General features: G+C 41.4%; 1 protein-coding gene across 1 annotated transcript in view; it reads left to right on the plus strand.

Annotated features, from left to right (window-relative positions):
• LOC146059139 (uncharacterized) overlaps nucleotides 1-19,044 on the plus strand; it is a 32,800-nt gene extending 13,756 nt beyond the window's left edge. The window contains exons 4-13 of the mRNA XM_083171257.1: nucleotides 1,767-1,838; nucleotides 4,063-4,165; nucleotides 6,638-6,696; nucleotides 6,952-7,012; nucleotides 9,335-9,393; nucleotides 9,582-9,642; nucleotides 13,530-13,588; nucleotides 13,883-13,943; nucleotides 16,691-16,737; nucleotides 18,920-19,044. Coding sequence (XP_083027383.1) covers nucleotides 1,767-1,838; nucleotides 4,063-4,165; nucleotides 6,638-6,696; nucleotides 6,952-7,012; nucleotides 9,335-9,393; nucleotides 9,582-9,642; nucleotides 13,530-13,588; nucleotides 13,883-13,943; nucleotides 16,691-16,718 — 563 coding nt within the window. The 3' untranslated portion in view covers nucleotides 16,719-16,737; nucleotides 18,920-19,044. The remainder of the gene's footprint in view (nucleotides 1-1,766; nucleotides 1,839-4,062; nucleotides 4,166-6,637; nucleotides 6,697-6,951; nucleotides 7,013-9,334; nucleotides 9,394-9,581; nucleotides 9,643-13,529; nucleotides 13,589-13,882; nucleotides 13,944-16,690; nucleotides 16,738-18,919) is intronic.
• The last annotated feature ends 302 nt before the right edge of the window (nucleotides 19,045-19,346 follow it).

A 19,346-nucleotide genomic window follows, 5' to 3' on the forward strand; every position in this document is an offset into this window, starting at 1 on the left:
AGCAGCTGCACCGCTGTCCGTCTCTACCTGCAGCAGCAGGGAAGGCTGGGCTGGCCCTCCATATGAAGATTTACAGTAAGTGGCACTTTTGGGGGCATTGATTAAGGGACACTACTAGTGGCAGTATGTGGGGGTATTAAGTATTGCATAATGTGTGGCATGTGTAAGGAGCATTACGGGGTGCAGCATCATGTGTAAAGGGCATTATGATGTGCAGCTTCAGTGTGCAGCATCATGTGTAATGGGTACTATGATGTGCGGCATTATGTGTAATGTATACTATGGTGTGCGGCATCATGTGTAATGGGTACTGTGGTGTGTGGCATCATGTGTAATGGGTATTATGGTATGTGGCATAATGTGTAATGGGTACTATGATGTGCGGCATCATGTGTAATGTATACTGTGGTGTGCAGCATCATGTGTAATGGGTACTATAGTGTGCGGCATCATGTGTAATGTATACTATGGTGTGCGGCATCATGTGTAATGGGTATTATGGCATGCGGCATCATGTGTAATGGGTACTGTGGTGTGCGGCATCATGTGTAATTGGTACTATGGTGTGCGGCATACTTCCAAATAGACAACGCCCCTTTTTTTTTTATGCGCGCACCTCCAGCTCTTTAGCTTGACTGCAGATCTTTTTGGGCTCTTTACCTCTGACCGGTTGGCCACCCCAGCTCTAGTGCTTAGACCATACTACAGAGCGCTGCTCAATGCAGAAAGGTGGAAGCCTGACCAGAGGTTGCAGTGCATGCAGTTCAAGGAGGTTGTGCCACACCTGTCGTAAAACCCCAACCTTCCTCCTCTGGCTTTCACCTCTTCCCAAAGACGAAAGGGCGACTTAAGGGGCAACCCTTCAACTCTGTTGACGTGGTGAAAGCTGCCGTTCGGTCTTGGTGTTAACAACCACCAGCTTTCTTCTCCGACAGGTTTGCCCAACTCATCAAGCCATGGTGCACGTGCATAGAAAGGGATGGGGACTATGTTGAAAAGTCAATAGTGCATTACATAGAGCAGGGGTAGCCAACTCTAGTCCTCCAGAGCTACCAACAGTTCACGTTTTCCAGCTCACCTCACATGTACACGGGTGCACTTATTACTGAATGACACATTTTAAAAGATCCGCAAGTGGAGCACGTTAACTGTTGATAACTCGCGAGGACTGGAGTTGGTTACCCCTGACCTAGAGAATAAACTGAGTTATCATGTAAAAAAAAAAAAGTGTTCAAATCTGGGGTAGACACTCTTTTTCAATCCAGCCTCGTACATCCCTGTATACGTATGTTTAGAAGTGCACAGGTTTCTACTGTCTTTTACTCCTTGAGAACCTACAAGGGAGAACACCGGAAATGCACCTGTTTACTACACAAAGAGGAAATGACCCCTAATTGGATCAATCTGAAAGTTTACATTTTGCTCCTTTCTAATCTCTACACTACAACTTCAAGATCAGTGTTTCCCTCAGCAATATTGCTGCCTTTACCTATGCACTTATACGGGGCCGGTGTAAGGCTTCTCAGCACCCTAGGCAAAAAACCAACCCCATAACCCCCCCCCCCCCCCCCCCCAAGATCCTGGCGCCCTAGGCAGCTGCCTAACATTTTAAAAGTACATTTTGACTTCACATTTGATAAAGTGTGGGTTGTAACCTTCTGTATTTGAGTTGTATCCTGATTGCTATGTTTTGGTAATAGGAAAGTTTGTTACAATTTACATACGTATAAATCTCATTGTTAAAGTTTTGTTTTTCTTCCTTGCAGTTGAAGTAGAAATCTACAAAGAAAATTTTTCAACCTGGCAAAGCCCTGCGTGTGAAGAAAATTGGGACGAAGGTAAGAAAGCCATTACTGTGTGACTCGTCTGCCCAGTGCTATAACTAGACATTTTGGTGGCCGGCGATGTGGCTGGTGCACCCATAGAGCAAATGCGTTACGTGTTAAGCACCACCCTAGTTACGGCACTGCTTCTGCCCACTTAATTTAATTTAGATGATACCTTTTTTACTGATTCTTGTCAGGATATATATATATATACCATATATACTCGAGTATAAGCCTACATTTTTTATGCTGAAAAAGCCCCCCTCGGCTTATACTCGAGTGAGGGTCCTACTTGAGTCAATACGTTTTCCCAGTTTTTTGTTGTAAAATTTGGTGCCTCGGCTTATAATCGGGTCGACTTATACTCGAGTATATACGGTGTGTATATATATATATATATATATATATATATATATATATATATATATATATATATATATATATATATATATATATATATATATATATATATATATATATATATATATATATATATATATATAAACAATCCCTGCCTTAACCTTCTCCAACTAATGCTGGGTACACACCAGGACGACTAGGGCCCGATCCCCACAATCTAGATCCAATTCCGATCAATTGGATGTAGATTGTGTGCTGATTGGGCCCTTTTCTGACCTGGTGTGGACGATACCGATCCGATGCGCGGTCCCGCGGGTCGGTCGTTATTGAGATCCTACCTGCTGCAGGTAGGATCTCAATTACGAACATACAGCCGGGTGCGGGTCGGCATCGGATCGGACCCGCTCACGGTGCACATCGTGAGCGGGTCGTGCCCCCCCGCGTCATCGTGAGCGGGTCGGACGAGCCACTGACGACCCGCTCACAATGTGCATCGTGAGCAGGTCGTCCTGGTGTGTACCCTACATTAGATAAGCTACCTCCTGGTTGTCTTCTACTGCTTCTATATACAATTATTGTATTTACTTAATTTTTTTTTATCTTTAATCTCTTATCTGCACTTTATATATTCATTGTCTTATATACTGTATTCTATATTTGATTTTATATACAATAAAATACTGTGCACTTTTTTTAAACCTAATTAAAAAATTCCTATTCCTGGTTAATTGCCTATCTTGTAGAATAGAAGTGTACAAAACCAGTGTCCGCTGAGCCCAAATTCACTTTTAGATATCTCGCTAATACTGTATAGTACCGATACTTTTACTTGGGGGATAGCTGATACCCTGTACATAAAGGAGTGTTTTATTTTGTTTTTTGTTTTCAGAGTATAGTTAAACATTCACATCAGTCCCTGCCCCAGTGGAGCTTACAATCTATATTCCCTACCACATGCACACACAGGCATTCTAGGGTTAATTTTTGTTGGAAACCAATTGACCTACCAGTATATTTTTGGATTGTGGGAGGAAACCGGAGTAAACCCACGCAAGTACGGGGAGAATATACCAACGGCCATGGTGGGTATCGAACCCGTGACCTCAGCGCTGTGAAGCAATAATGCTACCCATTACACTGTCCGTGATGCCCTAATCTCTTTCATATTAAATAGTGCAATATTAGCTTTAAGTAGTCTATTACATATATTGATTTAAATCAAAGACATTAATGAAATATGGGGCAGTGTATATCCATAGGTCCTTCCCACAGCCCCTAACGCCTAACTTGGCACCTGGAGTGATGTGGGGCTTCTCAGCTGACTCTACTCTGACTGACTCTGAAGCACTGTGGTTCCTGGGTCATTCTCCTGCTGAATGCCTGCAGCCATCGGGATTCCTGGCCTGCTGCTCTGCGCACCTTTTGCGCTTGCATTAATCTACCTTTCTAGATCAGTGAGGATGTATTCCAAAAATCTGAAATGCTGCTGGGCCCAAGCGTTTTGGGTATCTGAGACTGGGAAGTATTTTATGTGTAGAAGTGTATTCCTAGTGCTACACTTCCAGATATTACAAATCCCAAAACCTCAGTGTCAAAGCTTGCTGCACAGCATGGACATAACTTGTACCGCTAAAGTGCAGTGAGTTGAGGGCCAATTCTATTTCACTAATCACATGTAGGCGCCTTCATGTCCAACTCTCTGTCCCCACCCCCGATGGCAGCCCTGAGCAATATAGTGCCTTGTAATTGTTTTATAACCCTTATCACAATATGGCAAACCTTGCCAGAAATGTTACGGACATAGAATGTGGGAAAAACACACGCTGTAAGACTCTGCTGGCTTTCTGACATTTAACTTTTTATTTTTATATTATAGAATGTTCTTCACATAATTCAACTCCATTCTTCTTAAATGAATTTGGGAACAATCAGCCTTACAGCAGTACAGATGACCATGGCTACAAGAATTCTCCACCCCGGTTAGGAGTCTCCCCTTTCTTTTTTTTTTCTCCCCTCCAATCCATTGATAGCATATTATATGCCTTTCATAGTAACTTGCTATTTTGAAAAATAATTGCCTACTTATGCCTGACTTTACAATGGAAAGTATTCGAAGTATGAGGCTGGATTGAAAGGTGTTTTTTTTTTTTTTTTTGTACATGATAATTCAGTTTATCCTCTATGCAACGCACTAGACACTTTTCAACGTAGTCCCCAAAGTGCACCATAAGGGTCAACATTTCAACTGTGGTGACAAGGAGAAAGCTGCTTGTCGATCCTGGTGTTGACCACAACCACCAGCTTTCTTCTCTGGCGGATTTGCCCGACTCAAGTGTCAGCGCATGTGCGTGGAAAGGGATGGGAACTACGTTGAATAGTGCATTATCGTAGAGCAGTGATGGGGAACCTTTGGCCCTCCAGCCGTTGCTGAACTACACATCCCAGCATGCACTGCTACAGTTTTGCTTTTTGGCCATGCTAAAACTTACAAAGAATTCTGGGATGTGTAGTTCTGCAGCAGCTGGAGGTCCAAAGGTTCCCCATGCCTGATGTAGAGGATAAACAGGAGTTATCCTGTACAAAAAAAGTGTTCAAATGCGTTCACAAAAACTTGGAGGCCAATCCAGCCTCATAATTTAGAATGTAAGCTCTCACATGCAGACGAGCAGGGCCCTCTCTCCTTATGTGCTTTTCTTAGACTATATCTTTGCCACCCTGATAATTGCGTCCATGTCCTGTCCCCTGATGGAACTGTACATGATGAACCATGTACTTTGTCATTGCATAGTACTGTCATTTGTTATTGTCTTGTTTTTCACTCATCAATGTATTGTCAGGCACTGCAGAATGATAGTAGTAGTAATAATAATAATGATGGCCTTTTTATGTACAAATTGATGGCTTGGAGTTGAAAATTCTCAATGCACTCAGTGTAAAGATCTTTAAATTCCTGAAAATGGCTTATGCATAACTGTAGTACATAGGCATATTCCAGAGGTTGAGAAGTCTAACAGCTTGTCTTTTGAGGTCAGAAATGGAGTGACAGAGGGCCAGATGTACTAAGCTTGAAAAGTGATAAAATAGAGAGTGATAAACCGCGGCAGCCAATGAGCTGCTAACTGCCATGTAACAGGCTGGGTTTGAAATAGGACGGGTAGGAGCTGATTGGTTGGTGGTTTATCACTCTCTCTATTTTATCCCTTTTCAAGGCTTAGTACATCTCGCCCAGAGGCTGGTATCCAAAACCTTCTTATCAAATCCTAGGGGTGCATAGCTTCTGCAGGGACCTCCCGAAAAACAGCTGCAAAATAAGTTTCTGCTATATGCATGTATAGGCCTTTCTTCTGGTACATCGGACCTGATTTTGGTTGACACGGAGCACTGAGTGTCTTTTTTTTAAGCCCGCCGATTGCATCTGCTCCCCTCCCTTCGCATGGCTGCGAACGGATGTTTTGCATAAATGTTAATTCGCAGCCTAGGGGGCGAGGCCCACATCATTTGATGGTTGCTGGTGTCTTTGCTTTGAGTGTGTCCTGTCCAAGGACAGGGTGGTGCACACTCCCATCGCTGGCAATATGGTCGCTCAGCAACCATATTTCCAGCGATATTTGCTAGAATCGCCCCCATGTGTACTCACCCTTACATTGTGTTGTTTAACAGTCAATCACACTTCTGTGCAATCAAACTGTCCAAGCAACACTGACAATCAATTTCTCATGCTGTTGTGCAAATGGAATAGACAACAGGTTGAAATTATAGGCAATTAGCAAGACCCCCAATAAAGGAGTTGTTCTGCAGGTGGTGACCACAGACCACTTCTCAGCTCCTATGCTTTCTGGCTGATGTTTTGGTCACTTTTTTGAAAGCTGGCGGCACTTTCACTAGTGGTAGCATGAGACGGAGTCTACAACCCACACAAGTGGCTCAGGTAGTACAGCTCATCCAGGATGGCACATCAGTGAGAGCTGTAGTAAGAAGGTTTGCTGTGTCTGTCAGCGTAGTGTCCAGAGCATGGAGGCGCTACCATGAGACAGGCCAGTACATCAGGAGATGTGGAGGAGGCCGTAGGAGGGCAAAAACCCAGCAGCAGGACTGCTACCTCCGCCTTTGTGCAAGGAGGAGCACTGCCAGAGCTCTATGGGCAGTGATCGCTGCGACCTGCTGATTTCCACTGCCGGGCTCCCCCGGCAGTTTCTTTTTCATCAACGACCATCTCTGGTCGCTGATGCAAACGGAACACCGAGCGATATATCTCTCAGCGTGAGCGATATATCGTTTGGCGATATATCGCCCTGTGTGTGCAGGGCTTAAGTGTTCCCTTTATTTTTTTGAGCAGTGTATATTGTACCTACGAGGGTTTGTTGGGGTAGATCCTGAGTTGTATTTCATGCATAATAATGATAATTATTAATAATAATAATAATATTATATTTTATTTTTATTTGCTTTAGAACTACATATGGGCAGTATGATGAGGGACACACAACTGCTTGGAAGCCTCCAGTGACAAGTGAGCATCCTTTGTGAGCATATTGTGTACACCTGCAATAAGAAAGGTGTACACATTTTAGCAAAAATCTTAATAGCATAGTTTAAATTTTTTTTTTTTTTTTTTTATTCTTAATTTATCCAATTATTTTGCACACTTGTTTCAAATATTTTTACTGTCCCGTTATGTGGTAATTTTTTTATTTGTTAATAGAGTGCAAACTGCATACAGTGATTACGAATGACCTCTAAATATTACATGGCTTCAATTTTAAAGGTGAATCTAGAGCAGTCTGTAATCCGGACCCTGTGTCTTCATACGAAGCTGAGTGGCCAAGGTAAAGAAGCAAAATGATTAGCCTTTTGTATGTGATGAAATATTCAGGTTTTTAAAACCATTGTTATTTGTCAAATAAAATACCACTCCATGTTCTCGAACTCCTTTAAAAAAAAAAAAAAAAAAAAAAAAACTTTTTCTTCTAAGGCACAGAGTCCATTGAAAACTAATTCTGATATTGTGGTACGTCAGGGTTTCACCCCTTTTTATCAACATATATATGTCTTGACCTTGACACGTTGACCAGTATGACCAACAATATTAGTATTTGTGTTTTTATCATCGACTCTTCGAGTGCGGACCCTTTACAGGATATCTGTTGAAGCTTTGGGGAAGGAAATATTAAGGACAAAGGGCCAGATTCACTAAGCTTCAGAAGTGATAAAATGGAGAGTTATTAACAGCCAACCAATGAACTCCTGCCTGATATTTTTTAAACACAGCCTGTGATATGGCAGGTAGGAGCTGATTGGCTGGCTGTTTATCACTCTCCATTTTATCACTCTTAAAGCTTAGTACATCTGGCCCTTGAATAAGGAAAAGGCTTTTAGGGGGTTTGCTTACTCACTTTATCTCAAACATGTACAAATATGGAATGTGTTTGTGTGTGTTTTTTGCTTTTTTAGATTTTGCAAATGTAATTAGTGTGTGTACTTTTATCACCTTCCTCTCCTGTTTAGAGCATTTAATTGTCTTTGTGGTTAATTATCAACTAGCTAATATTAATGCATTTATTAGGTTATAAGCTTACCAATATTGCATGCACTTACTGTCCACAAGTCATCTGTCTTTCCTATTGTTTCTGTTTTCTAGATCTTTGTCCCTAGCATTAAAAACTGCTTTCTTTTTACCAGTAAGATTACACTCCCATTATATGTCATGAGGGGGTAGATTGATACCCCATTCAGACATACTACCCGGGATTTTAGACCCGGTTCAAACCCATGTTTTTAAAAATCCCGGGTCCATTGCAGGTGCGCAGGACCCGGGATTTTAGAGGACTAAAATCCCGGGTAGAGCCTTTCAGACATACGCTAGTCCCGGGATTGTGCACGTGAAAAAATTCTTGGATTTCGCCGTATGTCTGAAAGGGGTATAATGCTGCTTTCACATTGCAAATCTGCTTTCAACCCGTTTTTGTAAATGTTTCTTAAAACGGGTCTAAAGCCAGTTAAACCCCTTTCACGTTGCATGCTGGTATATTACCATTTCAGTACCATTCACATTCAACCCATTTCACCCATAGAAAACAGTGTATGTCATTTTAAATGAACATTTCTGGGACACAGGCTCACATATGACGTTTTTACAGCATAAAAAGGAGGGGGTGGGTAAAAATAAAGTAAGGTAAAAAGTCTCCTCTCAGCACAGTGTGCATGGGATACGGTCGACCATAAGATGGTCCTTAGGTCGACACCGCTGGATCGACCTACAGGAAAGTCGACATGGGTCTAGGTCGACATGGGTTTTTGACTGTTTTTTTTTTTTGAGCCGTCATGTGCTGACTGGCAGTATTTCCTGCCCTACCATCCACTAGGGCATGGTGGGAGAATAAAATAGTGTGCCGAGCGCGGCAAGGCACCGTGCCCGAAGCATTGTGAGCGGATGCGGTACACTTACAATTCTATCCATGTTGACATTCGGGTCCAAAAACGGTAAAAATAAAAAAAAACAGGTCGACCTTTTGACTGTCGACCTAACGCATGTGTTGACATAGACCCCTGTCGACCTTCCTGTACCCAATGGTGTTGACCAAACCCATTCCATATGCACTGGTGTAAAAAGTCTCCTCTTTCTGCACAATATGCACCAAGACTGAACTCCTTTGTTTACTTCCTGCCTGGACCTGGTGAGATCACAAGGGAGATAGCCTATCACTCTCTGTGACCTGCTCATGACTTGTAAATACCATTTCAGAGCCATTCTAACTACAAAAAGATTGGCTCTGAAATGGGTAGGACCCTGCTTTTAACCTGTTTTGAATTGGTATTCTCAAACCATTAAATTCTCTCTTAAACCCCTTAATCGGCAATATATTGTGTTTTTAGCTGTAATGTGAAAGGGGTGTTATTCAGCTCGGTGAAGTGATAAAGTGTCTGGTTTTTATCACCGGCCAATCAGCTCCTACCTGTTATTTTTCAAACCAAGCCTGTAGCTTCACCGGTAGGAGCTGATTAGCCGGTGGTTTTTTTTTATTTTTTTTTTATTGTCCTACAGCAAATGTGACTTTTACTGTTTTGTAGAACCGTTCCGCAGAGTCTGCGAAGTGTGTGTGTGTGTGTATCACTTTAATGAAGGGTCATTTTATTTTTTGCTATTTTAGAGCTACAAATAGTAAGAGTCAAGGAGGATACACAACTGCTTGGAAGCCTACATTGACAAGTGAGCATCCTTTGTGCACTTGCTGTACATATGTATCTGTGCTATAGCAAAACGAACTTGTAGCTTGTTTGTACTAGTAATAAGATGTTTAAGGATTTGTCATTTGAGGATCATTGGTATTTAATGTCTCATTATTCTCCCATTCAATTGGTGTGTGTGTACTAAATGATCTGGTTTAACTTTTAAAGGTGAAACTAGAGTGGCCTGTAATCAGGAACCTGTGTCTTCATACAAAGTGGAGTTGCCAAGGTAAGCGTAACGATTTTCCGTGGCGGTGGTATGGGGGGGGGGGGTCCATTTTCTCTTTAAAAACCTAGTTGTTATTTTCTTCTTTGGAGGATCATGTTTGTTCCTTGCGTGCTACCTCCAAAGTCCTTGACAGCTTTGCCTCCTGGTTCCTGCAATTCCTATCTTCTCACCCTACATCCCTCTTAGGTGGCTGCAGTATTGCTATTGATTTTCCCCTCTGCTTATAAACTCCTCCTTTTCATCAGCATTTGATGTCTCTCAATAGGCCACCTCATCCATCCATCCATCCATGGGCACTAACATAATCTGTGGTGGGGATCTTAGAATGCACACCCTATATACATGAGGTGCTATCATGCTGGGACTTGTAGTTATGCAAAGAAAAAACACATGGTGCAGATGCACACTCCACATTATAAATCAATTGAGGTTCTTGGTATTTTTTTTTTTAAGTTTCAAGAATAAGTACACTGAAACAAACAGAAAACGGACAAATGGAGCATACATATAGTCTTACTATGTAAGTGATGCAAAATATATGGTACAGTAACCAATTCACTTAAACGTCAAACCTGAATAGCTGTAATACTAGTAACAATGAGGGTTGGGAGTATTATAGACTGTTCTCTGGATCTGGCAAAGGAGACATTTATTGGTGTAAGACCCAACAAACCGAAGTGTACTGTATATAAACAGACGTAGACGGGGGGGGGGGTGGGGGGGGGGGGGTAAGAAGGTAGGGGGGAGGTGGAAGGGTGCAGTTAACGTAAATTACATCAGTGTGTTCAAATAGACTTTTACAGTTATAAACATTAAGTTATGAAGGATTTCTTGTCTTCACGATGCAATGGTTGAGGGTGGATACAAATTAATATCTGGTTTAAAGTCTGGGGGGTGGGGTTTCACACTCAAAGTTCGTAGTGAGTCAAATTAGTAGATTGGTCCTTGGGGGGGAGGTTATAGGTAAATGACGAGGCCTTTTGTAGCGGATCGGAGTCCCAAAGATTCTGCCGATAGCAGGTTAAGTGCAAGGTCTTATACTGCGGCAGCTGATCCTTATTTGCTAGAGGAAGTTGATGTAGGGGCTAACTTCGTCCCATGATGATGAATCAAAATACTGACCAAGAAATATTTGGCACCAACCAGCTTCAAGGTGACCTTGTAGTGGGTCCCTAATACTAAGTTTGAATCTGGGGTGCGGGACCCCAAAAAAGCCAGCATAAGCCAGTTACCCCAGGGCAGCAAACAGGTGAAAAACTAGGCTAATTAGTCTCTTAATAAGAAGGAAGCTGAAGCTAGAGGTTAAAAAGTGTTACAAAACTAACGATTATGTGCGAACATAATCTGGTCTTCACTCACTGTTGGGACCTTTCTAATGTCACCAATTTCCCATACCCTTAGTAACCTTGTGAGGGAAAGGAAAGTTGATAATGATCTCTCACCAAGTGTAATCTTGAGGCGATCAACCCCACATCCTTCTCCACCCTGCTTAACTCTCTTCTCTCCCCATTGCTACCTGTACCGGTCATGACCTAGCTATTGAAATCACACGAACTACTTCTATGTCTTCAATCACCTTTACCAGGTCCATGCCTCAACCCTTGCATTCGAAATTCATCAGATACCTACAAGTGTTCTTGAACTAGACAGATGGTGTAATGGTTAGCATTACTGCTTCACAGTGCTGAGGTCATGGGTTCGATATCCATTATGGCCCTAACTGTGCTGAGTTTATATATTCTTGCTGTATTTGCGTGGGTTTCCTCCCACAATCCAAAAATATACTGGTAGGTCAACTGGCTTCCAACAAAAAAAATTAACCCTGGAATGTGCGTGTACATGTGGTAGGGAATATAGATTGTAAGCTGGAGCCCAGGGACTGATGTGAATGTAAAGCGCTGTGGAATATGTATTCGCTATAGAAGAAACTGTTAATAATAAATAATAAAATAAAGGAAATCCTGCTCCTCTGCCTTCCTTCACTTGGAGTGTATGCTAAACCTACATTTTATCTTTACTCAGTTCTTCAAACTTACCATGTCTATTACCTTCATACTCTTCCACCCCCCACCCGCTTCCCCTCACACTCTGCCCTTAACGTCACCTAAAAATCATATCCATTCATCGGGTCCACTTACCTCAAACGCTCCCTTATTTCTTGTGTCCAAGACACTTTATCATGACACTGCTTATCTTTGCCCCCCCGCCCCGCTAGCTCTTCACTCTGGTACTTTGTCCCTGGTATTCAAACAAGCTTTCTTTTTCATCAGTATGGCTACTTCGGTTATCTCTCACTCGAACTACTGACCTAAGCTTGCTCATATGGGTGTTTCTATTCAGTCACATAACATGCAATTGTCCCCGAAAGCCTGACTGGGTGGTATATAATTCCAGTCTCCCAGTTGGCTGTAAGGCAGTAGATAATCTGCTAGAATAGGGTTGCTCATGGAAAAAAAAGTACAAAAGAAAAGTTGCTTTGGCCATGATCTCAACTTTGATTCAAAGTGGAATTTCCTAGTACAGCTCAATTACTGAGTTCTTTGAACTGAAAAAGCATACGTACATATAAGTATTTTATAACTCCTAAATATAACTGCAAACGCTGAAATAATTGCACGCCAACACAAACTTGTAAAAATGAATGACCATGCTTTTACTTAAAATAACTTGATTATATGTATTTGCAAATGCAGACTAACACAAGCAACATAAAATTGATTGGCCTATACTTCAACAATAATTCTATATCAAATCAAAATGGAAACCCATCAGGGACGGTGATAATCGCATTCATACATTACCCCTCTTTCCACGTGTTTGCCCCTTTTTCCTTAACTGCCTAGCCACACTCTGGGTGAGATTTAATAGGATGAGAGATTCAGAAAGAGTGAGATTTGGTGAGAAATCTCCAGGTTTTTTTAAAGCGGCAATCATTTACACGCCAAAATCAAACTGGTTTTGCAGTGTAAATGATTGCCACTTTAAAAAAACTGGAGATTTCTTACCAAATCTCTCACTTTCTGAATCTCTCATCCTATTAAATCTCACCCTCTGTTTCCAATATTTATACCTTATTCACAGTCATTACTCATATGTGTCAATTTTTTTTATTGGACAGCTCTGCCTTGAATTAACAATGCTGTTCTAATTCACCCAAATCCCCAACATCCTGTTTCTAGGGAAAAATATTGTCATCCTTGGCCTCATGGCCTTGGGGTCTACACATGGGTACCATTGTTATCTGGTCGTTCTCTTTTTGTCAACAAAGTGCAGACTTTCAGTCTGTCCCAGTCATCTGTACTTTCATTACATTCTTAAACTAAAACCATTCTATACCAGAACTTCACTTTTTCAGTAGTATTCCAATCCCTATGCCATTTTAACATAATTTCTGCCTAGCCAGTGTCTTGTGCAGAATCCATTTTGTTTCACAAACACCTGCGACTCGTGGCAAATGGTAGACGTAATGAGAGTGAGAGGCCTGTACAACAAGCAATGTCTTTTGCAGTATTAGGACAATAAGTAAACCAATATAACAGATTTATTGATGTTTTGCTGGATACATATGTATGTTAACATATTTCTGTTTTATCAGAACTAAGGGGCAGATTTATTAAGCTCGGTGAAGTGATAAACTGTCTGGGTTTTATCACCGGCCAATCAGCTCCTACTTGTGAAGTTACAGGCTTGGTATAAAAAATGATAAGTAGGAGCTTATTGGCCGGTGATAAAAACCAGACAGTTTATCACTCCACCGAGCTTAATAAATCTACCCCTAACTCCCTTAATGTTCTATTTTGTAAAACTATTCCTGCAGAGTGTGTTTAGGTAAACTCAGTGTTTTTATTGCAATGCATAATACATTTTTATATTTTTTTTTTTGTTAGATCTACATCTGGGCAGAATCAAAGAGGACACACTGCTGCTTGGAAGCCTGCAGTGACAAGTGAGTATCCTTCCACTTACTGTAGTATATGCCAGCCCTGTGCATATGTGCCTGCACTAAAGCAGAACCAACATGTAAATTAATTGTACTAGTAATACCATGACTAGGAAATTGTCAATTGAGATCATAGTTCTTTACTCTTTGTTAATTTGTCCAGCTGTGTGCCACTTACAGGATGTTCATACTAAAATCCCCTTTTGTGTGTGGTCTTTATTTTTTAGTCTGTTGGTAGAGCATGTATACAAAATAGATTTAAACGTGACCTTTAAATAATACATGGCATCCTTTTTTAAGGTGGAACTAAAGCAACCTGTAATCAGGAACCAGTCCCTTCATATGAAGTAGAGTGGCCAAGGTAAGGAACAGTTATAACTATGGTCAATTGGCTTCTGATCAGCATGGGTGTGGTTTGGGGGTTCTTGTCCGCCCATGCTGCTTCTTCCCATTTATACCCTGAAAACCCAACCTGTTCTCTTCTTTTGAAAGGTCCATGCTATTTGCCTAAATTCTAATGCATTAACTGTGCTAGGCGCCTTGCACTAAATGTATAGTGTTTTAAAATGTTTGTTTGCTGCAGCCCAGGGCCATCTCTGGAAGCTGTAACAATCCATTGTGTTCAACCCCTGCTGTACTGGAGGAGAAGCTAGCTGCCACAACCCTGGAGCATGGATGGGAGTCTGTGTGGTGAATGGTTCAGTCCTGGGTTGCAGGGATCATAGTGGGTGCAGAGCACCTGGAGAAGCCCGCTGCTAGACTAAGTGATGCTCCGCAGCCCAGGATCACCTCTGGGGGGGGGGATTGTTAGAGCTCCTGCAGTCAGGCTGCGTGATTAGGGAAGCCCAGTGCTGAGAGCTGGGCATTATTTTTCAATTAAATATGGAAACCTATTTTAAACGTTATGTCCAGCACTGAGCTGGAATTGTAGGTCCCATGCTGCAGTAGGGTAAAGCCTGTGCAAGGCACCAGACCTAAAACATGTATAAAGTGTATTTTTAAAAGTTCTGTGCAAATTCTTGTTCCTTGGGGTCTAGGGAAAACCCAGAGCTCTGTGTGTTCCATGGTCCCCCTGACACCCTGCGGCCAGAGGACTGTGATCGGGACCTGGGTTGCCGATCTCTGGAGCTCGGTTCTATGCAGAGATGGTGCGCCCTAGAAGTCTTTTTGGTGGAAAGTGAAACCCCCACCCCAGACAACCTGGCACCTGGGCTTGTGACTAACACCTCAGGTGGACAGAGTACCACAAGAGAATCCACTTCCCTGTGTCCTCAGATCACTGTGTTAAACATGCATGGGACCAAGGCATGCACAGCTGTTTGGTTAGAGAGAACAGGGCGGAACTAGCTATTTTGTGTTGGTTTGAGATAAAAAGGCTTACTGAAGGCCTGAAGTGTACATCTGCTTTGATATCTTGAGGTATAGAAGTGCTGTAAACTGCAGTGCCTCCTATCTCCCATCACTTTACCCTGGGGATCAGGCACATCCGGGTGTAAAATAATTGTTAAATTCCCCGTTTTGTTAACCTTTCTTTTGATATGGCACCAACATAAGCAAAAACAATGTAATGAGATTTGGGGGTCCTGCGCATGTGCACAATGGGCTTTAAGATAGTCATGCTGCAGCTAAAAGGAGGCTGCAAGAAATAACAGGCCGAGGATCTAGGGCGGGTGGCATCCGACACGGTTCCTCAAAATGCCCTATTTTGTAGACCTGATGGGCTCTGTGTAGTTGGATGCAGGCGATCTGGTTTGCAGGTGTACCACTGCTCACTGAGGCAAGCAGTTGGCATCTACTTCTGCATTTTGCTGCTATGGAAATGCAGAGCCTCATCCCTGCGACTGTGCAGATTGGAATCAGGCCCAAAGTCATGATTAGGGTTTACAACAGGGATGGGGAACCTTTTGGCCCTCCAGCTGTTGTTAAACTACACATCCCAGCTTGCCCGGCAACCGTTTTTGCATGACCAAAAAGCAAAACTGTAGCAGGGCGTGCTGGACTGTGTAGTTCTACAGCTGGAGGGCCGACTGTTCCCCCATCCCTGGTTTACAACTTCAAGGCTTTTTTTACAGAGCAGAATCCTAAATATAAAATACTCCCATTGGAAATGAAATAATAATCTTATTTTTTTTCTAATATATAGACTAGATTGTAAACCACTGATAATATTTTATGATTCCTTATTCTAAAAAGTGCTGCAGGCTGAATGCTAACATTTCATAGCTACTGTATGGGTGACATCAGTGTCTTTCATTCACTTTCAAACATTTCCCCATTGGGGTCCTTTTTAAGTATTCAAAACCATATTTGGAAAACTGTACTTTGCGTCTGATTCAGCAATCATGGCAAAGAAAAAAACACAAAACTGGGCAAAACCATTGTGCACTGTAGGTGGGGCAGAGTTAGATTTGGGTGGGGTGTGGTCTAACCAAAATCTAAATTGCAGTGTTAAAAATAAAAATGTCTAAGATCTGTGCGTTGCATGCAAACGCAGACATTTACTCTGCATAGAAACAATATAAATGCATTTGCTCCCCTTGCATAGGAACATTGGGCCTTATTCTAGTTCACTCTTTCTGACCAAATCCTTCTTAGATGGACAAAACCATGTGCACTGCAGGTGGGGCAGATGTTACTTGTGCAGAGAGAATTAGATTTGGGTGGGGTTTTACTTCAAAGTGAGATCTATATTGCAGTGTAAAAATAAAGCAGTCAGTATTTACCCTGCACAGAAACAAAATAACTCACCCAAATCTAATTCTCTGCACATTTTATATCTGCCCCCCTGCAGTGCACATGGTTTTGTCCATCTAAGAAGGATTTTGTCAGCGTGAACTAGAATAAGGCCCATTGTGAGTCCCAGACAAAATAACTTCTTTTTTGCATGAATGAATCTGGCCCTTAAAAAACCCGGAGCCAAAGGGGATTAGAACTATGTTAAGACACACCGTACTGCATAGGATCAAACCCATGTTACTGTAGTTTTTTGTCTCTTGCAATATAATCTCTTTTTATAGTAATTTGGTGAAGTCATGACCATTTTAATAACCACTTGATTTAAATCCATGATCAATAAACTTAGTTTTTTTTTTTTTTTCTATCATATAGACTCAACAATTGTAGGCAGAATAAGTGATTATGGGCATTGGAGAGAGGTAAGATTATTTATTATAAGATTGAAATATCTTAACCGTTTCAGGTCGATATATAGTCAGACTCAACAGCCCTAGCGCTAGTAGCAGGTCCAATGGTGAGCCAATTTAAAATAAAAACATTGACATTGTGAGTCAATTTAGACCATTTAAAAAAAAATAAAATAACAATTGATGTAAACCAGACTGTTTGAATGGAATGGCAAAAAAAAAACCTTGGACTGCAAAGAGTTAAATATAGATTTGTGAAGTTTTTCTTTTTGGGAAAAGTCAAGGGCCAGATGTATCAAGCTTCAAAAAGTGATAAAATGGCTTGTTTACACTCTCCAATAAGCCAATACCTGTTATTTTTGAGACCCATCCTGTAATGTGGCAGTTGGGAGCTGATGTTGGTTGTTTATCACTCTCCATTTTATCACTTTATTTTTTTTTAAGCTTGATATATCTGGCCCCAAGTGTGATATACCTCGAGCCACAGCTTACCAATGCTAGATAGTCAACCCCTATTCTAGACAGGTTGGTTTCGGGCCACTGGCCCTTAGGATGCTGGTGTTCAGAAGACAGACAGTTGCATCCTGAAGCTCAGGCTTCAGATGCCTTTGTGGATAAGTATCATAACCTTCTCCCCCTGCAGCCTAACCCTTAACCGTACCTTCTTAGTGTCTAACCCAAACCCTGACTTCCAGCAGCCTAAAGGTGCATATACACTGTACAATTTTTTTACCAACTTTTTTGACCAATTTCGGCCATTCTGAACGAAATTGGTCAAAATATCTTTCAGTGCGTTTGCGACAAACGACAAATGATGATGCACATACCGCCAGTTTATCAAGGTTGTTCATCAACTGTGCATGCAGCTCACTTTGGATATCTTTCAAAAAGAGCCTATAAACTGTAGCTAGATCTTTCGTCAATATATTTCATTTAGAACACTGGGTTCAAGGGAAATGTCTTTCAACGAAATTGGTCAAAAAATTGTACAGTGTGTATGCACCTTAACTCTCCCCTGCATATTTACTTTTGGGATGCCGGCAGTTGAGATTCCAGCTTCGGTATTTCGACTGTTGCCATTCCACCCATTGGTATGTCCGCTGCATCCTTCCAGGCACAACAATCATTGCAGACCTAATAGTTAAATTGGTTTCAGTACTTTAGCAGTGAAAGTCTATCACTTTATTGAACCTGTCACCATTGTTTTATAAGCTGTATCACTAATGTCTGAGGTAGATTTCCTCACTGGAAAGGTTTGTTACTTAAACTGATCCTGAGATAATGACGGTCAATCGTATTTAAATGTGACATAACAGATTTGTCTATACAGTATGTGGTTAATCTATATTTACTAGTCTTGTGTGATTGATTCCTAAACAATGTTTAGACTGTCAATAGGTCCACCTCAAACAGTCAACCAGGGTCAAAAGGACGACATGAAAAGGTCAACATTATCTTTTCACTTTTTTTTTGTGTGCCATAGTCAACATGGACCCCCAACTAGTGTAAAGGTGCCCATACATGCACCGATCCTGGCGGTGCGATCTGTGCTTTGAGGTGCGCGCTCCCGCGGCTCTCACAGTACAAAAAGTATGTGCTGCACATACTTTTTGTACTTGCTTTTCATTGCATCGCATGCACAATGCACGCAATGCTATTTTAGCCCCGAACGCACGCCGGGATCGGTGCGTGTATGGGCACCTTAAGGCCTAGCCTTAAGGTGGCCAGACATCTACAGATTGATTGTCAGATTGGGCTGGTTGGAACAAAATCCTGGTAATGGATGAGAGCAAATGACCGTTGAACATTTGCTTTGAAATGCTGGAAAACTGCCAAAAATGGTCATTCAGATAGCACTAGGTTTTTGTTCCAACCAGCCAAATCTGAAAATAGATCTGTAGATGTATGGCCACCTTTACGCTGCTGCTCTGCATATTATATTCTTCCTCTGTTGACGTGGATGGTGAAGTAAGAACAAGCCTGTGAAAAAATGAAACTAACGTCGACCTTGTCATGTGTCTACCTTTTTCATGTTGACATTTTGACCCTGTCTACCTATCACTACCTTTTGGGGTATCTGTAGCTCTAGACACTATCAACGGGAACCAGTTTTCAAGATGGAATAATTGGGCATTACTGTTATGTATTGTGTGTAATTCAAATTTTTTTTTTTTTTTTTTTTTTTTTTTTTTAGCTTTCTTGATTCAACATGTGATACCTGATTTTGTGGACCCGAGCAACAATTTTAAACTTTTTAAGCTGTATCCTCAAGGATAAAATATTTGAATGGAAATTTTAAATAAATCTTTTTAACTATAATTTTGTTTGGTCTTTTTGCACTTTACCATACATCTTATATTTAAACTCCACGAAAAATGTAGTGTAGAAAGACTTTGCTATTACAATGCCAGCAATTACATAACATGTTAACATTTGCCATTGGCAATTTGTTCATATAGACAACAAATAGATGGTGCAACCCTTGGCGAAAAACACAAAACAATCACACTTACACAATTTAGGTATGTGTATAGGATACTGTAATCGACAAGCAATCACAGTTTCTGGGTCCCTTTCAATGAACCTTGGGATTTAAAAGAAAAAGCAGACCATAGTGCAAG

The sequence above is a fragment of the Crinia signifera genome, chromosome 2 (assembly GCF_055691185.1).
Source record: "Crinia signifera chromosome 2, ASM5569118v1, whole genome shotgun sequence".
Lineage (NCBI taxonomy): Eukaryota > Metazoa > Chordata > Amphibia > Anura > Myobatrachidae > Crinia > Crinia signifera.